The 19338-nt window shown below is 57.5% G+C and overlaps 1 protein-coding gene and 1 long non-coding RNA gene across 5 annotated transcripts in view; one reads left to right on the forward strand and one right to left on the reverse strand.

The window, feature by feature from the left end:
• Positions 1 to 927: 927 nt before the first annotated feature.
• The window catches only part of RNF157 (ring finger protein 157), a 63480-nt gene continuing 45069 nt past the window's right edge, over positions 928 to 19338 (reverse strand). The window contains exons 9-20 of one of the 3 annotated variants that reach the window (XM_045190132.2): positions 18063 to 18134; positions 17408 to 17567; positions 17188 to 17300; positions 15131 to 15369; positions 14420 to 14528; positions 12683 to 12794; positions 12062 to 12285; positions 11761 to 11823; positions 10652 to 10700; positions 8828 to 8938; positions 5311 to 5351; positions 3552 to 3683 (exon numbers count right to left, since the gene is read on the reverse strand). In XM_045190132.2, coding sequence (XP_045046067.1) covers positions 5311 to 5351; positions 8828 to 8938; positions 10652 to 10700; positions 11761 to 11823; positions 12062 to 12285; positions 12683 to 12794; positions 14420 to 14528; positions 15131 to 15369; positions 17188 to 17300; positions 17408 to 17567; positions 18063 to 18134 — 1293 coding nt within the window. In that variant the 3' untranslated portion in view covers positions 3552 to 3683. Of the gene's footprint in view, positions 3684 to 5310; positions 5352 to 8827; positions 8939 to 9433; positions 10701 to 11760; positions 11824 to 12061; positions 12286 to 12682; positions 12795 to 14419; positions 14529 to 15130; positions 15370 to 17187; positions 17301 to 17407; positions 17568 to 18062; positions 18135 to 19338 lie in introns of those variants that run through there. The other 2 variants (XM_024554026.3, XM_053912029.2) reach the window with 2 other exon arrangements.
• LOC128779316 (uncharacterized) lies at positions 1696 to 14540 on the forward strand. Of its 2 annotated transcripts, none has more exons than XR_008425220.2 (7): positions 1696 to 1779; positions 4431 to 4503; positions 5336 to 8064; positions 8398 to 8830; positions 9602 to 10721; positions 11733 to 11926; positions 14478 to 14540. It is a non-coding gene; the product is annotated as an uncharacterized lncRNA (long non-coding RNA). The 2 variants fall into 2 exon arrangements; XR_008425221.2 differs by having other exon boundaries at positions 14504 to 14540.

Here is a 19338-nt window from a genome sequence, read left to right on the forward strand (position 1 = left end):
CCGAGGGCCGCGCGCAGGGCTCGGAGAAGCGCGCGGCTCGGCGCTCCCGCTGGGGCTCGGCCGCGCAGGAGAGCCGTTCGCCCCGGAACCGCACTCCCGCCGTGCCCTCTTCCTGGCCCCGCTGCTCCAAGGCCTCGACGGCTCCTGGGACGCGGCCCCGGGCGCGGGCGGTGCTGAGAGCGGGGTTTCATCTCCTCTCCTCTGGGCTGCGACGGGCACTGTCTCACGTTCTGCGGCCCGCCCCTTTCCCCCACCCCGGGTGTCGGCCCTGGTGCCCGCGGGCAGGTCTGCCTCTCCGATGCCACCTGACGCTCAGGTCCGCTGCAATGGCCGCACCGCTCGCAGACCCACCAAGCCGGGTAGGGTAATCCAGTTTCCCGGTAAGCGGCTGCCTCCCTACCCCCACCATTCCAGAGACTTCTGCGGAAGTACACGCCCTCCTTTCCAGATAGCTGAGGCAGAGCCGGCGGGTGAAACTCGGAAAAGCCACGGATTCACCACGTTCTCCTAGTGGGGTCATTTGCCCCATTCATTTCACCAACGTTTCAGTGGCAGGGACTGAGGGTGGAGGGACTGGGCGCGGGGACAGCGGCCCTTCCTCTTCCCGTCCCCTGGCCTCCCTCCCATCACGAGCACTCCTGCTCTTCAATTATTGAGGAGCTGCAGCGTTGGCAGTTCTCGGGTTTAAGGCCAATGGCGAGCCGAGGGCTCCTTACTCAAGCCTCTGGCCAGGAGCTGCAGGGCTGCGGGGGAGGCCTGTGCCCAGGGGGTGGCACCTCAACTCCAGCCCAGGGGCACATCCTCCCCTACCCCTTGCCCTCGACCACTCCTCCGCTCCCACACGTCTGGAGCAAAGGTATGAAAGGCTGTTGGAACAGGTCAGGCGGGAGCTTTCACAGACAAGCCCACTACAGTCAACAGCCCTCCTCCCCTTGTAAACAGTTTTATTCAGTTTTAAGAATCATGCAGCAATCCGTAAATATTGCATCCTTGATGTCCCCACTGTAGTGTGCCCTCGAGTGTAACTCCAAGGAGGGAGAGGGGCACAACAGTACACATACACACTTGCACACGCCAGGTGTGCAGATCCTAAAGCGAAGTGAGCAACAAGCGTGCCGGGATCAGGTGGACAGGACATGAACTCTCTCCAGGTGCCACGGCTTAGAGTTCACAGGTCCGAGCCCCAGAGGTGCTCCAGGCATAAACCCTGGTGGGGTGGAGCTGGGTAGGAGGAGGAGAAACGGCTTTGTGGGGAGCGGGGAGCCCCACACCACCTGGAGGCCGTAGGAGAGCTCCGACCTGAACGCGGCAGGGAGTCACTAGCCTCCAGTTACTCTGTGCTCCTGTGTGTGAGGAGCCAGGCTGTCCACTCTCCCTGGGTCAACTGCTTACGACACGACGCGACAGTGTCCAGATGATGGATGGGGCAGTGAGGCTGGTAGCTGCCCTGCTCCCTGGTCAGGCTGACTGAGGACCAGCCTCTTTGGATGGGGTTCTACTGTTTGCCAAAGATCTAGAGAATAAAGAAGCAGGGACGGGGAGGGGAGGATAGGATGGGTCTGAAAAACAAGAACTGAAGGGCTATTCTATTAACGCAGATGTCTTGGGTATGGAACCAAAGCCTAGAAGAATCTTCCTGGGAGAGGACACAGACCCCCCCAGAAAGGGTGAAGATAATGGCTTCCTCTTAGGGTTCCTGGCCCCTGTGGCTACTGTTTACCTGCACCTCCTTCAACTCAGGTGACACCACACTGTGAATACTACCTGCCGGGAGAGGAGGTGGGTCTGTGTATCCCTAAGCTAAGGGAGGCTTCCATTCCCTGACATTTCTGGGGCTCAAACTGCAAGGAAATCAGGGAGGGGGGTTATTGCTCAGGTTTTAAATATGAAAGGGACTGAAAGCACATGGGGGGGGGATGTGGGGGGGAGGAAGCGGGCCTTGACCTGCAGAGTCCCCTGCAGGAGTGGGGGTGGGGCTGGCAGCTCTCACGCCACATCTATCAGAACAACAGGGCAGAACATGGGCCATGACTGCTAGGCAGTGTGAGGATCCCCCAGCCGCCTGATGGCGCAAAGGAGCCACAAAGCAGGTGCAAAGGGTCCCCTAGGCCCTGGGCTCTCTGTGAGGTCTTGGAAAGGGCCCTGAGCAGCTCTTCTCGAATGGCAATTCCAAACACTAAGACAAGCCATCAGGACACGGATAGCCAAGGCTCCACAGTTCGGCCTTGCAAATTGTTGGGCCCAACTTTGCTTCCTGGCCCCGTGCGCCACTGAAAAACCACCTTTCCCGAAAGCCAGTCCACAAAGCATCTGCCTGAGAGCTATGAGGGGTCCGTATGCTGGGGCTCAGAGGAGAGACTCCCAGCAGCGTACGGGCCTGTGCAGCCTCGTTGTTGCAGCTTCTGTTCACACACCTTGCACTGGCCCGAGGTGGTGGGGGGCACGTGATGTCAACAGCATCTCTAAATCTCGAATGAGCCTGTGGAAGGCAATACCTCCCCTTCTCCTATCAGGCTCAGGGACATGGAAGGTGCTGGTGGGGGGAGGGGGGATGGAGGGTGGGGAGGCTCCCAGCCCACTGCTGGCCCCAGCTTGGTGCTCTCTACCACTTCCTCTGGGGCTCTGGAGTGCCAGTGGGGGGGATCATTGGTCCACCCCTCTTGCAGCCTATTTCTTCCACTCTTAAACTATTAACAACAGGATGGAGATGGGGCCGCCAGGGGTAAGAATACCACCTGGCAGGGTCATAACATAGCGCAGAAACAGCTCCTCACACATGCCCCGCACACGGGGGTGGTCAAAACTGTGGTTTCTGAAATGCTACCTTAGGGTAGAGTCCCAGGCCTTCGAGGATGCACCCGATCCTAAGAAACCCTCCTGCGGGTGATCATCTAGGGGGGGGTCTCCAATTCACGGCCCCCTTCCTAAACAGACAGACACACGAGGTGCGAGAGACTAGCTCATGGGCCAAAAGCAAGAACCGTTTTTCCGTCCATCCTTTCAGTTGCCACTGTCTCTCCTGTCCTTGAGGGACAGGAAACTCCACGGAGAGTGCCATGTGGCTTTCCCCTCTCCCAGGAGTCATCCCCATCCCCCAATTCAATAGGAGGGTTCAAATTGGTTACAATGTCCCAGAAACCAAAAAACGCCAGACGGATGTCTGTTATGAAGCCACGAAGACTCCAAGCCTCGTGGTCTACCCCCAAGAAGAGGGACGCTCAGGAAAAACCAGCCTGTGGACCTTGGCTCCACCTGAAGATCACGATATGGTGGGAACATTCTAGAGAGTCTCTGCAAAGGGTCTCATGAGCTGCAGTTCATCAGGCGGTTTCAGGCCGCAAGGAGAAAAGGAGGCTTCCAGTCCGTCCTGGGAGGGGAGGGACGGTGGTCACAGAAGGAGATGAGGCTGGGAGGAGGAGCAGGCTGATCTCCATATCTGGCTTCCACAGGGGTATGCAAGTCTCCATGTGTCCTGCGGAGGATGCCCAGGAGGCCCTCGGTCCAGTGAGGCCAGGATGCAACTTGGGGACAGGAGGGAGCTCTGGCATGGGGGCGGGGCTCTCAGACGGCCAAGGGACCCCAGACACAGGGCCTGTTCTCGGCATCCTCCAGGCTGCTGGACGACAGGCGACGGCACTGTGTGTTCCGACAATTGACGACGTTGTCATCAGCCTGCCAGGTGCCTGGAGAAGAGAAAGGAAGGTTACAGGAGCCAGACCTCTGGCCAGGTCCAGATGGTGTCTCCAGCAGGGTGGCCCAGGAGCTCTGCATGGAAGCTGGCGGGATGCATGTCACCTGAAACTCCTGTGCCAGCCACAGCGAGAAAGCACAACGGGAGAAGTGGTTGCCGCCAGGTGCAGGGGCTTCGCCAGCCCCACTGGGCTACGTACAGTCACAGCTACCGTGCCCACTGACAGGGGGACGCGCAGGGGGTTGCTTGTTTCGTGAACTTGCCCTAGGACCCACTTTTGTGTCTCATTAGTCCTGAAGTTGGTCTGTGTTCCGGTCGGACCAGGAGAAAGAAGCTGAGTCCAGCTGATCTTTTCCTCAGGGCGGGAAGAAGCGGAGTGGAGGGAGAAGAGAGTCCTTTGGGCCCAGAGATTGCTGAGGAGCCAGGGCAGGGCAGGAAGTGACTGGCCACCCAGCAGGGTGCCAGGGACATGGGGGGGCAGTGCCATGGTTCGAGACCCCGTCGTCCCCCACACCTGCTGTTCTTCATCTCTTTCTGACCCGAGCAGCCTGCTGAGGTTTGCTGTCCACTGGTGCCATCAGCCCCTGCAGACACCAGCCCTAGAATCTTGGGGCCCCCAGGAGTCACCCACTAACTTCCTCGCCCTCCCCCCCAGTCTGGCAGCCATGCTGGAACCCATCCTTTCCCTTCCCTTCATGCTCTGCGTCTGGTCTACCACTCCCGTTTGTTCGCTTCCTAGGGTGTCCCATCTGTCGTCCGAACGGTGGCGCTCCACTCCCGGGGCCCGGCTTACTGACTGTGGGCCCGGGCAGGTAGGTCACTTTTCCACACTAACTCGCAGGGCTGCCGGGAGGACTGAATGAAGCCACCTGGGAGAGTGCCGAGTGGGGCGCCCAGTGGCAGAAAGCGCTAGCACCCCAGGCTTTGTTCGGGCTGTCGTCATCCCTCTCCATCTCCCCTCACTCGCCCTCCCAGCCCACAGCCTCACCCCATCCACCGTGCCATCCTCTCCATTCTGGAGCAGCGAGGCAGGGCCTCAGCTGCCCACGGCTCAGAAGGCAGGCCTCCCTCCGCCAGAATCCCCCACACCCTGCCCTGCCAGGCCCCTGCCGGAGGAGGCCCAGGGGGCTCTGAGGGCTCCCCCAGCAGCCTACATGGCCACCCCTTCTTCTCACACTGTGCCCTGACTGCCTTGTCCTGGGCGGGGCCAACAGCTCTGGAGGGCAGCCTGAGGCTCGCTGCGCTGCGTTCATACTCACAAATGCGTGGGGTCGAATGGTGGAAACACCAGGATTAAGGGTATAAACTGCTTATTTCCCAGAAAGGTCCTGGTGGGATAATCCCGCTAAGGCTCTAGTAACAGCCTGAGGAGGGGAACCCCAGGGGAAGAGAAGTGAGTAGAACAGGAAATGCTCTGGTATCTCCCACAGCCCGCAGGGACTGGGGGACTCTGGCCCCTGGGGCGCTGGAGCCTGGGGTGTGGTCAGCGGCTCCCTTTCCCCCTGAGGATGGTACTCTCAGGGGACGAGAGGACGAGCGGGCAAGACTGCCCTTCCCGTTGGGAACCCCACAGTGACAGGAGTGGCGTGTTCATTTACATAATCGGGTAGATCTCATACCTATTCCTCAATGTTTATGGGGCAGGACTCCGGAACTGCGGCTGTTCGGTAGGAAAGACCAAAAGCACATGGTAAACAGGAGAGAAGACACACACGCATGCACAAAATAAAACCACACCGCCGCCACCAGCTCACCAGGAGCCCAAGGAATGACCGGCGGCCTGCCCGGACGGAGTGCACACGTGTCCTTGCGGCAGACACCGCCATTTCTAGGATCCGTAGCCAGGCTAACACCCCGTTCCTCCTGGGGCAGCCTCAAGTCCCAGCTCCAACGACATCTGTTCTCCTTGGTCACTGATACCTACGCTCTGTGGTGTCCTTTTCCCTCCAAAGGATGCTGACGCGCCCTCAGCAAAGCCCCACGCTGCACTTGCTCACCCGGTCAGGGGCCAGCCTGGCCACAGAAAGGAGACCCGGGAGGCTGCGGAGAACTTCCCGAGCCAGCGCTACCATCCCGTCCTGCCTTCGGCCAGACACCGGGGCCGGGAGGTTTAAAACCCTCAGAGGGAGATAGATAGAGGTGCTTTCCATTCAATTCCCATTTCAGCGAATCAGAACGGGAGAGTGAAGAGACCTCTAGAGGTAGATTTTGGGAGAACATTTAGGGCCCTTCCGTGCACCCCTTCCCTGTGGCTAAGTTTAAGGGCTACAGTAATAGTTCAACAGTCTGGCAGTTTCTCTCCAGGGGAAAGAGAGCCAGTCGGATGCTCCCTCAGTGCCTCCCAAGCGTGGACTTCCCCGGGAACATCTCGGTTCGGGGCCGCTCACTCCCCTGCAATTTCAGGAATCCATAAGTACTTTCAGATTTCATTAGATACACCTCCTTATGCTCCATACGGGCACTTAAAACTGTACTTGTGTTCCTACTACTAAACCCAAGTTATCTCTGCTCTTGCCCATCAGCACCCTCCCCAGAGGCTCTCCCCAGAATTGCCACTGGCCCCCAGGCCCCGTCTCCTGTGATGGTCCGTCAGACTCCTTGGAACCACAACTGCTTAGTGTGTTCCCGAAATCCCGATCCGCTCTCCGCCTGCACCTGTCCACTCGGATTGCTCCCTTTGCGAGCCTTGCAGAGCATTCTCAGAACACACCCCCTTGGTTTGGGGGCCTAAGAACACCCAGAAACGTCCTAGGGGAAGAGGGACTGGAAAGACACTGGTGCCCTCCCAGCGTCACGCTGACAAGCATGGTGACAAGGGGGACCTGCATGGTCCTCACCTCCACGGGCTAGGCCTCGGCCTGGGTCCCACCCCCCCACCCCGCATCCTGTCCCATGAGCATGGGGAGGGAGATGCAGACAGGGGGCTGGACAGTCCCCAGGCTCCGCCTCTCGCTGGCCAGACGTCCATCCGTCGTCCATCCACCTCGGTCAAGCAGAGTCCAAGGGCTGGGGAAGCTGTCCTGAGGCCGCAGGCCAAGAGAAGCCCAGTTGGCTGGCGGGTACCGCAGCTGTCAGATACCACAGCTGTCGGATGGAAGGTAGACCTCACGGCCAAGGGAGAAGAGGCCTATTCCTTCCACAGGACCTCCCAAAGTGGGTACGCCTGTCACTAGCACAGCGGATGCTTCACGAGAGTTCCCCAGCACTTTGCTACCAGAATGATGGTAACAGCAGAACCAGAGAACGTTCTACCTCGAGAGCAGATAGGCTCTCCCTCTTCCGTGGGAGCCCTGGAGACCTCTGGTGAGGGGACAATGGGACAAGCACTCACACCCGCATCCCTCTCCCCACTGTCGTCACAGGCACTTGGCTCAGGTCTGGCCTCAATTGTTGAACCCAGCTTCATCTCAGGTCAGCTGGCTCCCTGCCAAGGTCACCACAAGAACTCCAGGGGTTCCTCGTTCCTTCCAGGTCTCAGGTCCCTCCTGCAACCCCACAGAGCGGAGTATGTACCAACCAGCGGGCTGGCTAGAGGGAGTTAGGAAGAGTAGGAAGAAGAAGGAATAAGCTCAAATTTCTACCAGCATGGTGGGCTAGCACAATTTCCCTCTGCCAGAAAATGGGGGTGGTGGGGGAGCCCCTGGAGGGAGGCAGGAACCTCGGTTCTCTCCTGCAGCCCAGTGAGCAGACGGGGGTGCGGGTGCCACAGGCACAGGGCGGAGTGAGGGCAGAGACGTCTCCTTTGGCCAAAACCAGCCCCTCCCTTCACCCTTGCACAGAAGCACCCCGGTTCTTCTGGAACAGGGATTAATGTGTCCTCATACATTTTTTCCTCTCAGAAAATCTTAGTATAGAGAGCACAGGCCCTTGGCGGTTAGGAATGGGACCCTAAGCAGGAGCCTCTCGGAGGCGCGCAGGCCCAGCAAGCGCGGGCGCGGGCGCAGCGTAGCCGGGCCGGGCAGTGTGGGCACAGAGCGAACATGAACTTTCATACGGAGTCTAGATAACGTAAATGAGTTGAAAAATGAACAAACCAGACAGACAGATTTACGCTTGGCACACAGACGTGGAAAACAAACGGACAGACAGAAGCGAGGTAGGGAGCAGGAGGCAGGAAGTGAAGTCCAGACCTGACTGGGTCAGCGCTAAGCGGAAAATGACCCAAGAGCCCTCTGAAAGGCTGGAGGAAGCGTCTCCCGGGAGGCCTGGCCCCGGCCGCAGCCTGTGCGGGCCGGGCGCGCGAGGACCCTTTCACGGGCAGATGGAGCACGGCAGCCACAGGAGGCCGTGTGGCTCCAACGCCTCTGCCACTTCGCTGAACGAGGAAAGCACTGGACCCGTGACAGGACGGGGCTGCTCTGAGGCTGGCACAGGTCTTCATTTTGGGGGTGCTGGGGTGGTTACAAGCATGTGTGAAGGATGCTGTCTGCCGTAAAGCCGGGAGGGCAAGTTGGACCGCGCCCACTTGGGCAGGACCCGGCTTTGGAGCGGGGGCTCGCGGGGCCCTGAGGCGGGCACACGGGGCGGAGACAGCCAGTGCTCACCGTGGGGTCAGCGTGCCTCCTCCACAGGAAGTCGGCCCGGATTTGCTGTTGTGTTGTGGGAAGGAGTAAGGGGCACACTGACAGCCCCGATGATGTTTAAAGTTAGGGCTCCAGGGAGCAGTTACCCTTAACCCCTGACCTGACCTCTCCTTTGGGTTCCAGAGCTAACGAGTACAATGCAACTGGCAACCCGTGGGCAGCATCCCCCCTGACTCACTGAAATGCATTCCTCTGAGGGGCTGCAGAGGCCCCTTCCAAGCCGGAGAGCTGTGTCTGCCTCAAACTTCCTGCTGATGAAGACAAGACCAGGCCACCCGCCATGGGATCGCCAAGATCACGATGGAGGGGGCCGGCCAGGCCGGTGGGAAGGACAGAAAGAGCTCTCCCTTCTTCCTGTCCTAACACTCTCCCTCAGGGCACAAAGCCCAGGCCTGTCCCAGGCCTCCTCACTTCCTTTCCGCAGAGGGCTTCCAGCATCTCGGCACAGCCAGGGGCCCCTGCAGGGCAGGAGATGGGTGCCCCAGGGTGAGAGCAGGGGAGTGAGCAGGGGAGCGTCTCCCACCAAGTTCATGTTCAGCAGACTGCCACTCACCGGGTAAGCAGACCTCAGAGCACAGCTTATTGTCCAGTGCTTTCACGCTTGCGATGTCAAAGTCATTGTTATTGTCACACTCCATACCTAGAAATGCGCATGTCCTCTGGCCTGTAACGGAGTTAATGCAGTTAGACAGGGGCTGGCTGGATTTTTCTCTGCTTTGCTGTCCTTAACATAAAAGTCTTAAGGATGGAGACAAAAAAAAAAAAATCATGTGTTTAAAAAAAAAAAGACAATAATTAAGAGGGTAAAGAGTGGACAATAATAGGAATCAAACTGTGTGGGCAGGTACGTGTTCTCCAGCTCTCCTGCTCTGTTTCCCTAATCGGCCCCTTTCCAGCAGCTGATCCACAGCAGGTCAGACCGCTGGGGAGGGCTGCTGACCTGGTCGCAGGCTCCCCAGGGAACGTGACCCACGAGGAGCTCTGCCAGCGGCGTGGACCAGCTGGGGGACCCACTGGCGAGGCCACTGGGCCCCTGCCTGTGTCTGCCTGTGCTGTGGGGTGTGTTTGTCACCAGAAGGCTCTGCCAATGCTAAATACTAGCACAGTGACAGAAGATTGTAGGGTCCATGATTTTGCATATCAAGCCAGAGTCACCACGTTCACAAAATGACGATTTATTTGCTTAGGAGAACTACGAAATTTGTCATGTCGAGTATATTTTAAGGGACTGACCTGAATCCTATAGTCATATGAGAGGGGAAGGGGAAACTTTTAGAAGTTACTTTTTTCAAGCTCCCTCTTTTTTTTTTTTTCCCTTGGTGAACAGGAGGGGAAGAATCATAAACCCGCCGTGCGGGCTACGGAGCGTCGGGTGGGAACACCTGCGGCCCTGCACCTGCCGGAAGCAAACGCTCTATGGGGGGCGCAGTCACAGAGGGAGCCTTGAGCACTGAGGACGTCACTCTGGTCAATGGGGTGCCCAACGTCGTCTGGGGCTGGCGTGCAAACGTGTGGTGGAGGCTCAGCCATGGCGGCCATGCCCTCCTTCAGGGCGACTTGGCCAGGCGAGAGAGGTCAAGTCCGCATGCACACCCCTGAACTCCCAAGCAATGGCCAGCGCTAAAGCAGAAGCAACTAGGATGGCATCTGCGCCCCGGCTGGCATCCGGGTCTGCTTTGGAGGTGCCTTTCTGCAGGAGGCGCCCCAGAGCAGCAGAGGGAGAGACGCTGGGTCCCGGAACCCGTCGAAGTCCATCCCCAGGTGGGACGTTCCCAGCCCAACCCTCTCTTTCCTACTCCCTTGCTCTGGGGATCACCCCTTCCCTTCCAGCCACACTAGAAACAACATTCTTCCAACGGAAGCTCTAACTGAGTCCTGAATTAGCACAAGGAAATCTCTGCAAGTTACAGAACATTGGTCCCTACCATACCTTCCCTGCACCGCTGGCTCCTAAGGTCCCTGTTACTGGAACATCAGCCACTTTCTAGGCTAAAGCAAAACCAAACCGGCAGCCTAACAGTCCTTCCTCTGCTGTGCAACTTGGGGGCTGTGAGAGCAGCCCTGGGGGACTGGGCTGAACAGCCGCGGCAGGCAGGGAGGCGACGGGAGTTGCCGGAGAAGCTTCAGGGCCTGTCCGATGTAAATGGAGAACTGCGGTGTCGCCCGTGGCACCCTGCTCCAGGCAGCCTTGGCTCTGAGCCCAGAACGAGCTGGGAGGCCGCTGGGCACCCCAAGGGCTTTGCTGCTCCATCAGGAAGACAACTCTTCCCCCACTTGGAGGGGTGCCACCCACTCGTGCCAGTGCCCCCTGCGGGACCCTTGAAAGAACATCCAGGAAAGAAAATGATAAGAGGGAGCGAAAGACCAGGTCTTTTACCATCTTCTTGTGTGGGGGATCCGTCATCTTCCTCCATAACATCGTTCCCCTGCAACGGAAGGAAGGCACGGTGAGTGTCCCGAGCCGACAAGGGAGGACAGTCGCCCTTGAGCCATGTGGAGGCTGGGCACCGACCACCCACAGGGCAGTGCAGTCGATCCTCTGCGCAGACGCTCCCGCGGGCCGGCTGAGAGCACAGTGGGCCCTGGAAGCCGCGGTCGGCACTGCGCTGGCCAAGCCTCCGCTGCAGGAGCGTTTTTCTCAGGCTGCTGAGATCTTGCTCCCAGGTGTACCCTCTGTTTGGCCCAAAGAAATTGTTATAAAAATTTAGCAACGGAAAGGGCCAACTGTATATGCATGGGCTGAAGACTGAACGAATCCTCCTGAAGGGGTTTAACTCCAGGGCGCTGGGCAGAGGCAAGCCCAGCCCGGGGAGGCCCAGCAGGCTGGGGCACCTGGTCCGAGGCACGGTTAGCGGGCATGCCAGGAATGTCAGCAACAGCCTGGGTCCTGGTTTAGCTCGTCCTGTTTTCTAAGGCGGTGATAGAAGGCCAGTGAAAAAGCAGACAGGGAGATCTTAAAGCTTTCAGAAACCCCTGAGGGCTGCAAGCCCTACCCGGACACTCCTCTGAGGTGTGGCTCAAGACAAAGTTCTAGAGCTTTCCCTGTGAGCTGGGCATTTCATGACCCTCCACACACCTCGGTCAAGGTACTTCTCAGCTGAATTGTGACCTGTCTCCCCCTGCATTGGTACAGAGGGTGGGGGGCACGCAGAAACCAGGTCACTCAGACCTTTGTGGGCCCCAGTGCCAGCAAGTGCCCGAGACACAGCTGTCCTGTGTAAACAGTCACTAAGTGACCAAGGACAAACCCAGTGGTGTCAGGCCCAGGGTCTAGCGGGGGGTGGGGGTGGGGGGTGGGAGGGAGTCCCCACCCCAACTCCCTCCAGGCCTGTTAACTGAGACCAGTGCCCCCTGCTGACCAGACACACCATTGCTGGAATGTGCGGCCGCCCTAGTCCCCCTCACCACGCCCAATCCAAACACCACCTGGGAGAGCCCTGTCCTATCTGCCTCCCCAGCCAGCACCACGTCCCCTGGGGGTGTTACCTCTGCATCCTGCTCTTCAGCGAGGCCAACAAAGTTGCTGTCTGCGGCCGCCGCCGGCAGCACCTGTGAAGCAGTGACGAGAGTGACGGCGCAGGTGTGCCATCCGCGCACCCAGCTGGCCTGGCAGCAAACCCAGCCCCCGCCTCCGGCCACAGAAACACCAGAGGTGGGTCTAGGGGGAGCCTTGGGTCATGCTCCCCCTCATTCCCATGGCTCCCCTTCTAAGCATGAGGTCCCTGGCTGACACTGCAGTGAGCTACCTAGGGCTCCTCGCACAGGGTGACCCTGCGCCCCTCCTTACCTCTCCTTCCTCTGAGGCGGCCCTGCTGGCAGCCAGTGGGGAAGGGAAAGCCTCTCCCTCGTCTTCAGTGCCGCTGCCGGTGCCACTGCCACTGCCGGTGCCGGTGCCGGGGGCGATGTAGGAGCCGGACATGGAGGAGACGGTGTCGGTGCTGATCTGGGAGTGCCGGCTCTGGGAGGACACCATGGACATGACCGACTGGGCCAGACTGCTGCTGGCTGGGTCTTTGGAGACAGGAGGTGGAGGGAGGGGATGGAGGTCAGGCACGGGTTCGGAGAGCCGAGCAAGAAGCGACTAGCTCCCTGCACCACGCAGCGAGGGCCGCGGTGGCCCGGCCTCACCCTCACCTAAAAGGGTTTTAGATTTAAGGTTTTCCGCGGTTCTGCTTCTTCACATTAAGAGCTCAGAGCTCCACCTTGGGGACTAGGGGTTGGAAGGACTGGGAGTGAGACAGCTGCTTGCCCCACTCCCCTGCGCTCAGTGGCATGACCGCCCCTAGGAGAGGAGCCCTCTCCCCTCTATGTGGGGCTGGCTTAGGTGCTAACTGGCGGCCCCCAAGTCTGTCTCGGGAGAACTGGGCTGAGGGGAGAATGTGCGGCCCCTCCCTGCTCCCTCGTGTACCTTCTGGGGAGGAAATGGTGGAAGACAGAGGGGTCCCTGTGCAAGACGACTGGTCAATGCCTCCTGATGACGACAGGGTCAGGTTCTCGCTGTCTGGAGTGACGCCACACTCCTGGGGCAAGGGAGGAGGGCGGGTCAGACACACTGGAGGATGGGTGAAAGGGCAGGGGGCGTGGGGAGACGGGGAGGGGGAAAGGGGACCCTGGGAGGGACTGAGGCCCACGCTGGCACGACATCAGTGACGTGCAGAGGCAGCTGGTTTCTCTTGTGTCCCCACTGCCCACCCGCACGGCTGTCTCCCAGGGGAGGTGCCGACTTCAGTCAGCACAGCCGGCTGAGGCACAGCGTCTGCTGGGACCACACAAAGACGGCAGCTCAGGTGACACAGGTCACCCAGCAGCTGTGACATGGGAACACCCCAGGTCTCCCTGGGATTATAAACAGCTTTTTTTTCTGAAGGAAAAGAATACAAAAGCGGCCGAGGCCGCCCTGCCGGCTGGGTGCCTCCACATGGAAGCCGGGTTAGTTCCAGCTCGGTGGGTCGGACACAGCACCACCCTTCCCCCAACCCGCCCCTGGTACCCCTCCATCAGTCACCGGGCAGGCAACCTCACCCCACCCGGGCAGGTGCCCAGTCTTTCGGGTCCTATCTCCACAACCCATTCTTTTCGATCTTAAACCCGGCCTTGCCTCCCGCCTGGGCTCCTGGAGCATCTCCTGGCTCAGCCAGCCTCCCCCCACCTCCATCTCCACCCCGCTCCTTCTCCACACCGCCCACAGCTGGGCCTTCGGGACAACACGGAGCTCTCCCGGAACTACTGACCTGCTCAGATCCTGCCCCCCTCCCCCCACCCCCAAGGTTTGCTCGCCTCTGCCTTCATTTCTAAAACTTTTGAGACTCAGCCCCATGTTGGTCTTCCCTTGCATCCTTTCCTGGTTTCCTCCACTTGACCTCTGCCACACCTCTGCCACCGCGTTGTCTGGTCCCCGTTTGGGGCACACTCGTTTCCTAGAGTTCAATTCATTCATTCAACACTTAACTGAGCAACAGCTACGTGCCAGGCACGGTGCTGTCATCTGTGTACTCGTCTTGTCCCTGCTCGACTGTGAGTCCCTCACAACAGGACCCTCTCTGTCACCTGTGCGTGCTCCCTGGCCCCGAGCTCCCTGCTGCGCCAGGAGTGGCTGTAATGACCCCGTGGTAGCTGAAGTCTGCGAGGGGAGCACCTGCCCTCCACACTCTGCCTCCCGAGGCCCTTCTGCCTGCTAGGCCTGGGCCTCCAGCCCCCTTCCCCCGGCGTCTGCAGCTCGCTCTCATGCCACCCGTGGTCTCACTCAAGTCCCCAGTTTGATCCCAGTCAGGGCACATGCCTGGGTTGCAGGCCAGGCCTCCAGTAGGGGGCGTGTGACAGGCAACCACACATTGATGTTTCTTTCCCTCTCTTTCTCCCTCCCTGACCCTCTCTCTAAAAATAAATTAAAAATCTTTTAAAAATAAAAGTAAAAAAAGAATAGAAGCACTGCAGGCAGGGGCTTTTGCGACCTCCCCACTGCCACTGTCCTCAGCCCGTGGAACAATCACAGGTGAAGGACACAGGCTCCACCATGAGCGAGGGAACAGAACCAAACCTTTGCTGTCGTCTCAGGGAACGTTCAGAGGAGCTGGTGAGTGAGTGACTTGCGGGGGAAGCAAGTACTGGAGCCCCACACCCAAGCTAGGGAGGGCCACGTGGTTACCTCTTCAAGCTGCTGAGCCGAGGGCCTCTGAGACAGGTGCGTCTCCGATTCGCTGCAGGAATGCTCGTCCTCCTCTTCCCGCAGCACGGAGGAATTCTGGGAGACGGACCTGCGAGAGCCGGAGGGGGACGGCAGTGAGCCCACAGCCCTCGAAGAGCGCAGGAAAGAGGAGGACCGCGAGGGAGTAGGGAGGCGTGGGAGCACCAGGCAGGGACCAAGACCTCTCCTGGGGGGCAGAACACCTACGTTTTCTCTTCAGCTCCTTCCGTAACTTGTGCCTGGACTTGGGAAAAACCACTGATGGTTTTAGTGTCCTAATATTTTCGTCTATAAAATGCCTTCCTTTATCATGACTTGTGCCTAGCTGGACAAACGCTTAAAGAGACTGATCACGAGATTGCTTTAGTTTTCAGACTGAAGGGTGCTTCCTATCCCCCCGCCCCCCCACCAAAGAGAATGCATAACAGACTTGTCCATCTGGATCCTCCCAAGTGCTGTGTGCCATCTCAGTGTCCTCTCCTAAGAGATGGGACAAGCTTCCCCCAGGTGTTGGCCCCAGGTCTTCAGTGAAATGGGAAGCTCTGGGAACAGCCCAGAGGGTCCCCCCTGCCCTGGGCCCCCAGGATGAGGGCCAGCGCCAAGGAGACGAGGGAGGGCTGGAAGCCCCCCACCGAGGACCCAAGCTGACACTGCCAGGTGCTGGCCACTCACTTGGAGAGACTCCTTTTGAGCTTCGGCCCCTGGCTGCTGCAGTCGGACAGGTGGCCAAGTGGGGAGAGTGTCCTGACAGGGGGCAGGTGGCCTTCGCTGCCGTAGGCAGGCAGCATTCCTGAGAGGTGGCCGTCCCCCAGCACGTGGAGTGGAGGGATCGCTGGGGAGGGCGTGAGGGGCCCGTTGAGGGCCTCCAGAAGAGACACCACTTCATAACCTGGCGGAATGTTCTCTGAGGACTGGGGGAATCAGACAGGTTGAAAATCAATGAAATGCTCTTCGTTTTACGGAATGATGTGTTTCTTACTCTGCACTGGAAAAATGTCTTTTTTTTACATCTGGCCTGGGGTTCTGTCAAAAAAGGCTTCTGCACTAGAGGCCAAAGAAAGCTAACATGCCAAAGCACCCCATATTCCTAGCTTCTGCTTACACACGAACTTCTTCTGAACTTTTTTTTTTTATCATAATAGAAATATACAAGGAACATTTGTTACAAGAAATTTGGAAACTACATAAAAGTAGAAAGGAGGGGAACACCCATCAATAATCAAATCACCCAAAAAATAACTTTATCAGCATCCTGTGTATTTTCCCATGTTTTCCTCTCTACTGTCCACACAGCTACAGTCTGTCAGTAACAGCTTAACAACCTGCTTATTTCCCCAAACAGAAACATTTTCCTTCACACACGTCCCCTTTTCAAAGACACCGAGAGTCCGCACGGTCCCGCCGGCGCTGGGGTTCAGCAGGGTCTGACATTTCTGACCGTGAACATTCTGAGGAAAGTCTTCGTGCATAAATCTCTTTTTTTTCAGACTTTTTTCTTGGTATTAAATTTGTGGACCTTAGAACACCGGGTTGAAATGTGTGTAAGGCTCTTGGTATATACAGCTGTTTTGTTTCTTCAACGATCTTTCTAGTTACTCTCCCAAGAGCGGAACAGAAAACCTTAAAAAGGTTTTCATATTTGAAAGGTAAGAAATGGTGTCTCATTTTAACTTGCACAGTGTTGACTTTTAATGGGATTGACTTAAAAAAAAAAAAAGGCGACTGTCAGCCTGCTGTGTCTCCTCTTCTAAGAGGTTTTTTGTATTCTCTGGGCCTTTATCCGCTGTTCATATTCACATGAATCCATTCGTGACCTACAGCGAAGCTCTGAGCCTTTGCTCCGATGGAAATGTCGTGAAGACGTTTTTTTCTTTAAATGGTTGGTTGTTTGCCTTCTAGTTTTGGTCATCTTTTACACCTCTGAAGTTTTAAAAGTTTTATGTAGTAAAGTCTGCACAGTCTTTTTTTCTTTTAAGCTTAGAGAGCCTCTCCCACCCAGAGTCCACCGAAGAGTCACTGATAATTTATTCCAGGCTCTTAATGTTTTGCCTGGTTGCTTTGTTTGTAACATAGTTCCCTCGTTACTCCACGTGGACTTTGTTATCTGGTAAGGAGCAGAGCGCTGAATGGAGTTTTCCTCCCCCAAAAGCTAACGAATTATGCTGATATTGTTTCCTGGAAGATAAATCTCTTTCACTAGTGTGTAAATGTAAAGCAAGTCGCTCTCTGCCGGGCTGTACCCACACGGCTCTGAGCCTTCACCCCGCTATCCTGCCTTCCCTCCGCAGCCAGGAGAAGTGTTTCATCTGCTCGGCTCCCAGCCCCTGAAGCCATGAACTGGGATAAGCAAAGCAGTTCTCCCTTCCAGGATTCGGATACGGACAGTAAACCGTATTCCAATGTGGAACAGCACCCGCTCCGTTTCTGCGTGGGGGCGTTCCAGAGCAGGGCCCCACTGGGGGAAAGGCAGGAGGGCTCTGGGCATGCTCAGTACCAACCGGATACCAGGTTCCCAAGCAGGGAAGGGGTTTGACGATCAGTCTCCCACTTTCCCTGGCGATACAGGTCAGTTTCAACACAACTTGGTCTCGGCCAGCTTACTAACCCCTCCCGCTGCCAGGTTTAATCACTCGCTGCAAAGTCAGGGCAAGAGGGGCCGAAGGTGAGAAGAGGCGGCGAGGGGACACAGTGCTTGCTTGGCAGGGGCCGTGGCTCTGAGCCAAACTCACCGAGTGCTCTTCCGAGTCGGATGTCTGGGAGGAGATGATGGGGTTGAAGCTGGTTGGGGACAAGGGACCCAGTTTTTTCCTCATGGCTCGGATCTGAAGCAGAGCCCGGAAGGCTGTGCAGCGGGAGAAGGACCGTCAGGACGGCTGGGGGCAGGAGTCAGACAGGAACCGTGACCCCTCCTCCCGCAGCCCCCCGGTGCGCCGACCCGCAGGGGCTTACGTAGCCGGCAGATGGGGCAGTTGTTGGCCTGGTAACGCAGCGTGTCCGCGCAGGTGTTGCACAGGCAGAGGTGGCGGCAGGGCAGGATCAGGGTGTCCCGGACGTCCGAGAGACACACCACACACTCGGCACTGTTATCGCTCACCTCGTCCTCCACCACCTGGCCGGGGAGGCGGACGTTGGGCCAATGAGGGAAGATATAGACTTTCCACACAAGGCAGTCTGCCCGCAGGACTGGGACGGGCCAGGAAACAGCACCTCACGTTCACAGACATCGGACTTTGCAGTTTACCAAGTGCGGTCACAGACCCGGGTTCACTAATTCTGGGAACTGTTCTCTCGAGCTCATCCTACGAAGCTCAGGTCTGGCCCGCTCCGGCCATCTGAGCCGAGGGGCCGAGGAGACCACCCAGGAAGAAGAGGGGTTTAATGCTCAGTACCCGGAAAGCCCTGCCAGCAAACCGGGGGCCCGGGGCTTGCATTTCCAAAGTCATCAAAGTACAGTCATCTGGAATGAGGAACAGGAAAATGCCCTGCCAGGGCCAGGCTGCATCCAGAGTTTGGCTCCTGACACCCCTCGACCTCGGCTCTCTTAGAGATTTTTCTCACTCTGCCTCTTGGGAAGAACACATTCAGAATTTCGGGTAGGACTTGCCTTGGACTCTTGCGTGTTGTACTTGTTTTCAATTCCATAGATCTCCTGAAGGAGGTAGCTGACCCCATCTACCTGCAGAGCAAACAGAGAAAGAAGTTCAAGGGCGGGCTGACTGCTGAGAGATAAGATGGGAACTCACCCCCACCCCCACCTCCCTTGCACCTCAGGACCACACAGCTTCGCCATGAAAAGATAAGCAAGGGATGCTTCCATTTACTTGGGTTTTCTCTTTGGGAGGAGAAAGAAAATCAGAGGCCTGATTCACCAGTGGGGTACCATCAGGAAGCACAAAAGCTCATGGGCACAGCCATGCTTGTCCCGCCCCTCACTACTGCCGACAGTTAAGAAAGGCGTAGACCAGGAAAAGATGGAAGGATCTGCCTCAAAATATAACATTAGCTATGAAATACAAGTTAGGTTTAGACATTATAAACATGAAGGAATGGAAGAGAGAGAAAGAGGAGAAGAAATGGGCAAGGAAAAGAAGGGAGCGCCCTTCCCCGCCACGGAGTTTCCAACACGCGGCAAAAGCACACCTCTTGGCCTTGTTTCCGAAAAGTCCAACATCAACCTCCAATGTCACTGCCACTAACCTGGGCCACGTCGGTGCTAAGCTGGCCCTTCCCTTGTTTCTTTATGCGAGGCCACTCCCCTCCTCTGCCGGGCTTCTTCCCCACTACCTAGCCTGTCACTGATTTTGTAACCCTGGCCTTTCCAGGCACCCCCCTGGACTCAGGCTCTGCTTCCTCCTCTGCCTCTCTTAACACCCGTTTTAACTCAGTGTCCTTTCTATATTAGAAAGGACACTAGCAACCGATCTATACAAAGGTATTATTGACTACTAGTGACCTTGTTAAGAGGGGGTAGCACTTAACCTCCAAAACTGAATAATGCAGGATTTCAGATGCTCATCGCCCATGGGAGGGCGCCTGCCAATGTCACGGGCACCCACCCCCTGCCTCACCCTCCATGACTCTCCTCCTGCAGCAGCAGCAGCAGCAGCAGCGGGCGGCGCGGCACCAGCGGGCGGCGCGGCACCAGCTGGGTAGGGCTCCCAGCAGACATACGCATGACTTGCTGATCTTTCTGGAGGGGCGGACGGCCAGCAAACTCTGACTTTTAGAAACGCATTGCTCAGATAAATTAAGCCAAGGGCTCCAATTGGCCCTGAATCGGACACCAGCACTTTATCCTTTAGCTTGAAATGTGTCAGGCCTGGCATTTCAGATAAAAGGAGTTCTCCCCAAACCTAATGCCAGGAGACAAATCTTGTCCT

The sequence above is a fragment of the Desmodus rotundus genome, chromosome 9 (assembly GCF_022682495.2).
Source record: "Desmodus rotundus isolate HL8 chromosome 9, HLdesRot8A.1, whole genome shotgun sequence".
Lineage (NCBI taxonomy): Eukaryota > Metazoa > Chordata > Mammalia > Chiroptera > Phyllostomidae > Desmodus > Desmodus rotundus.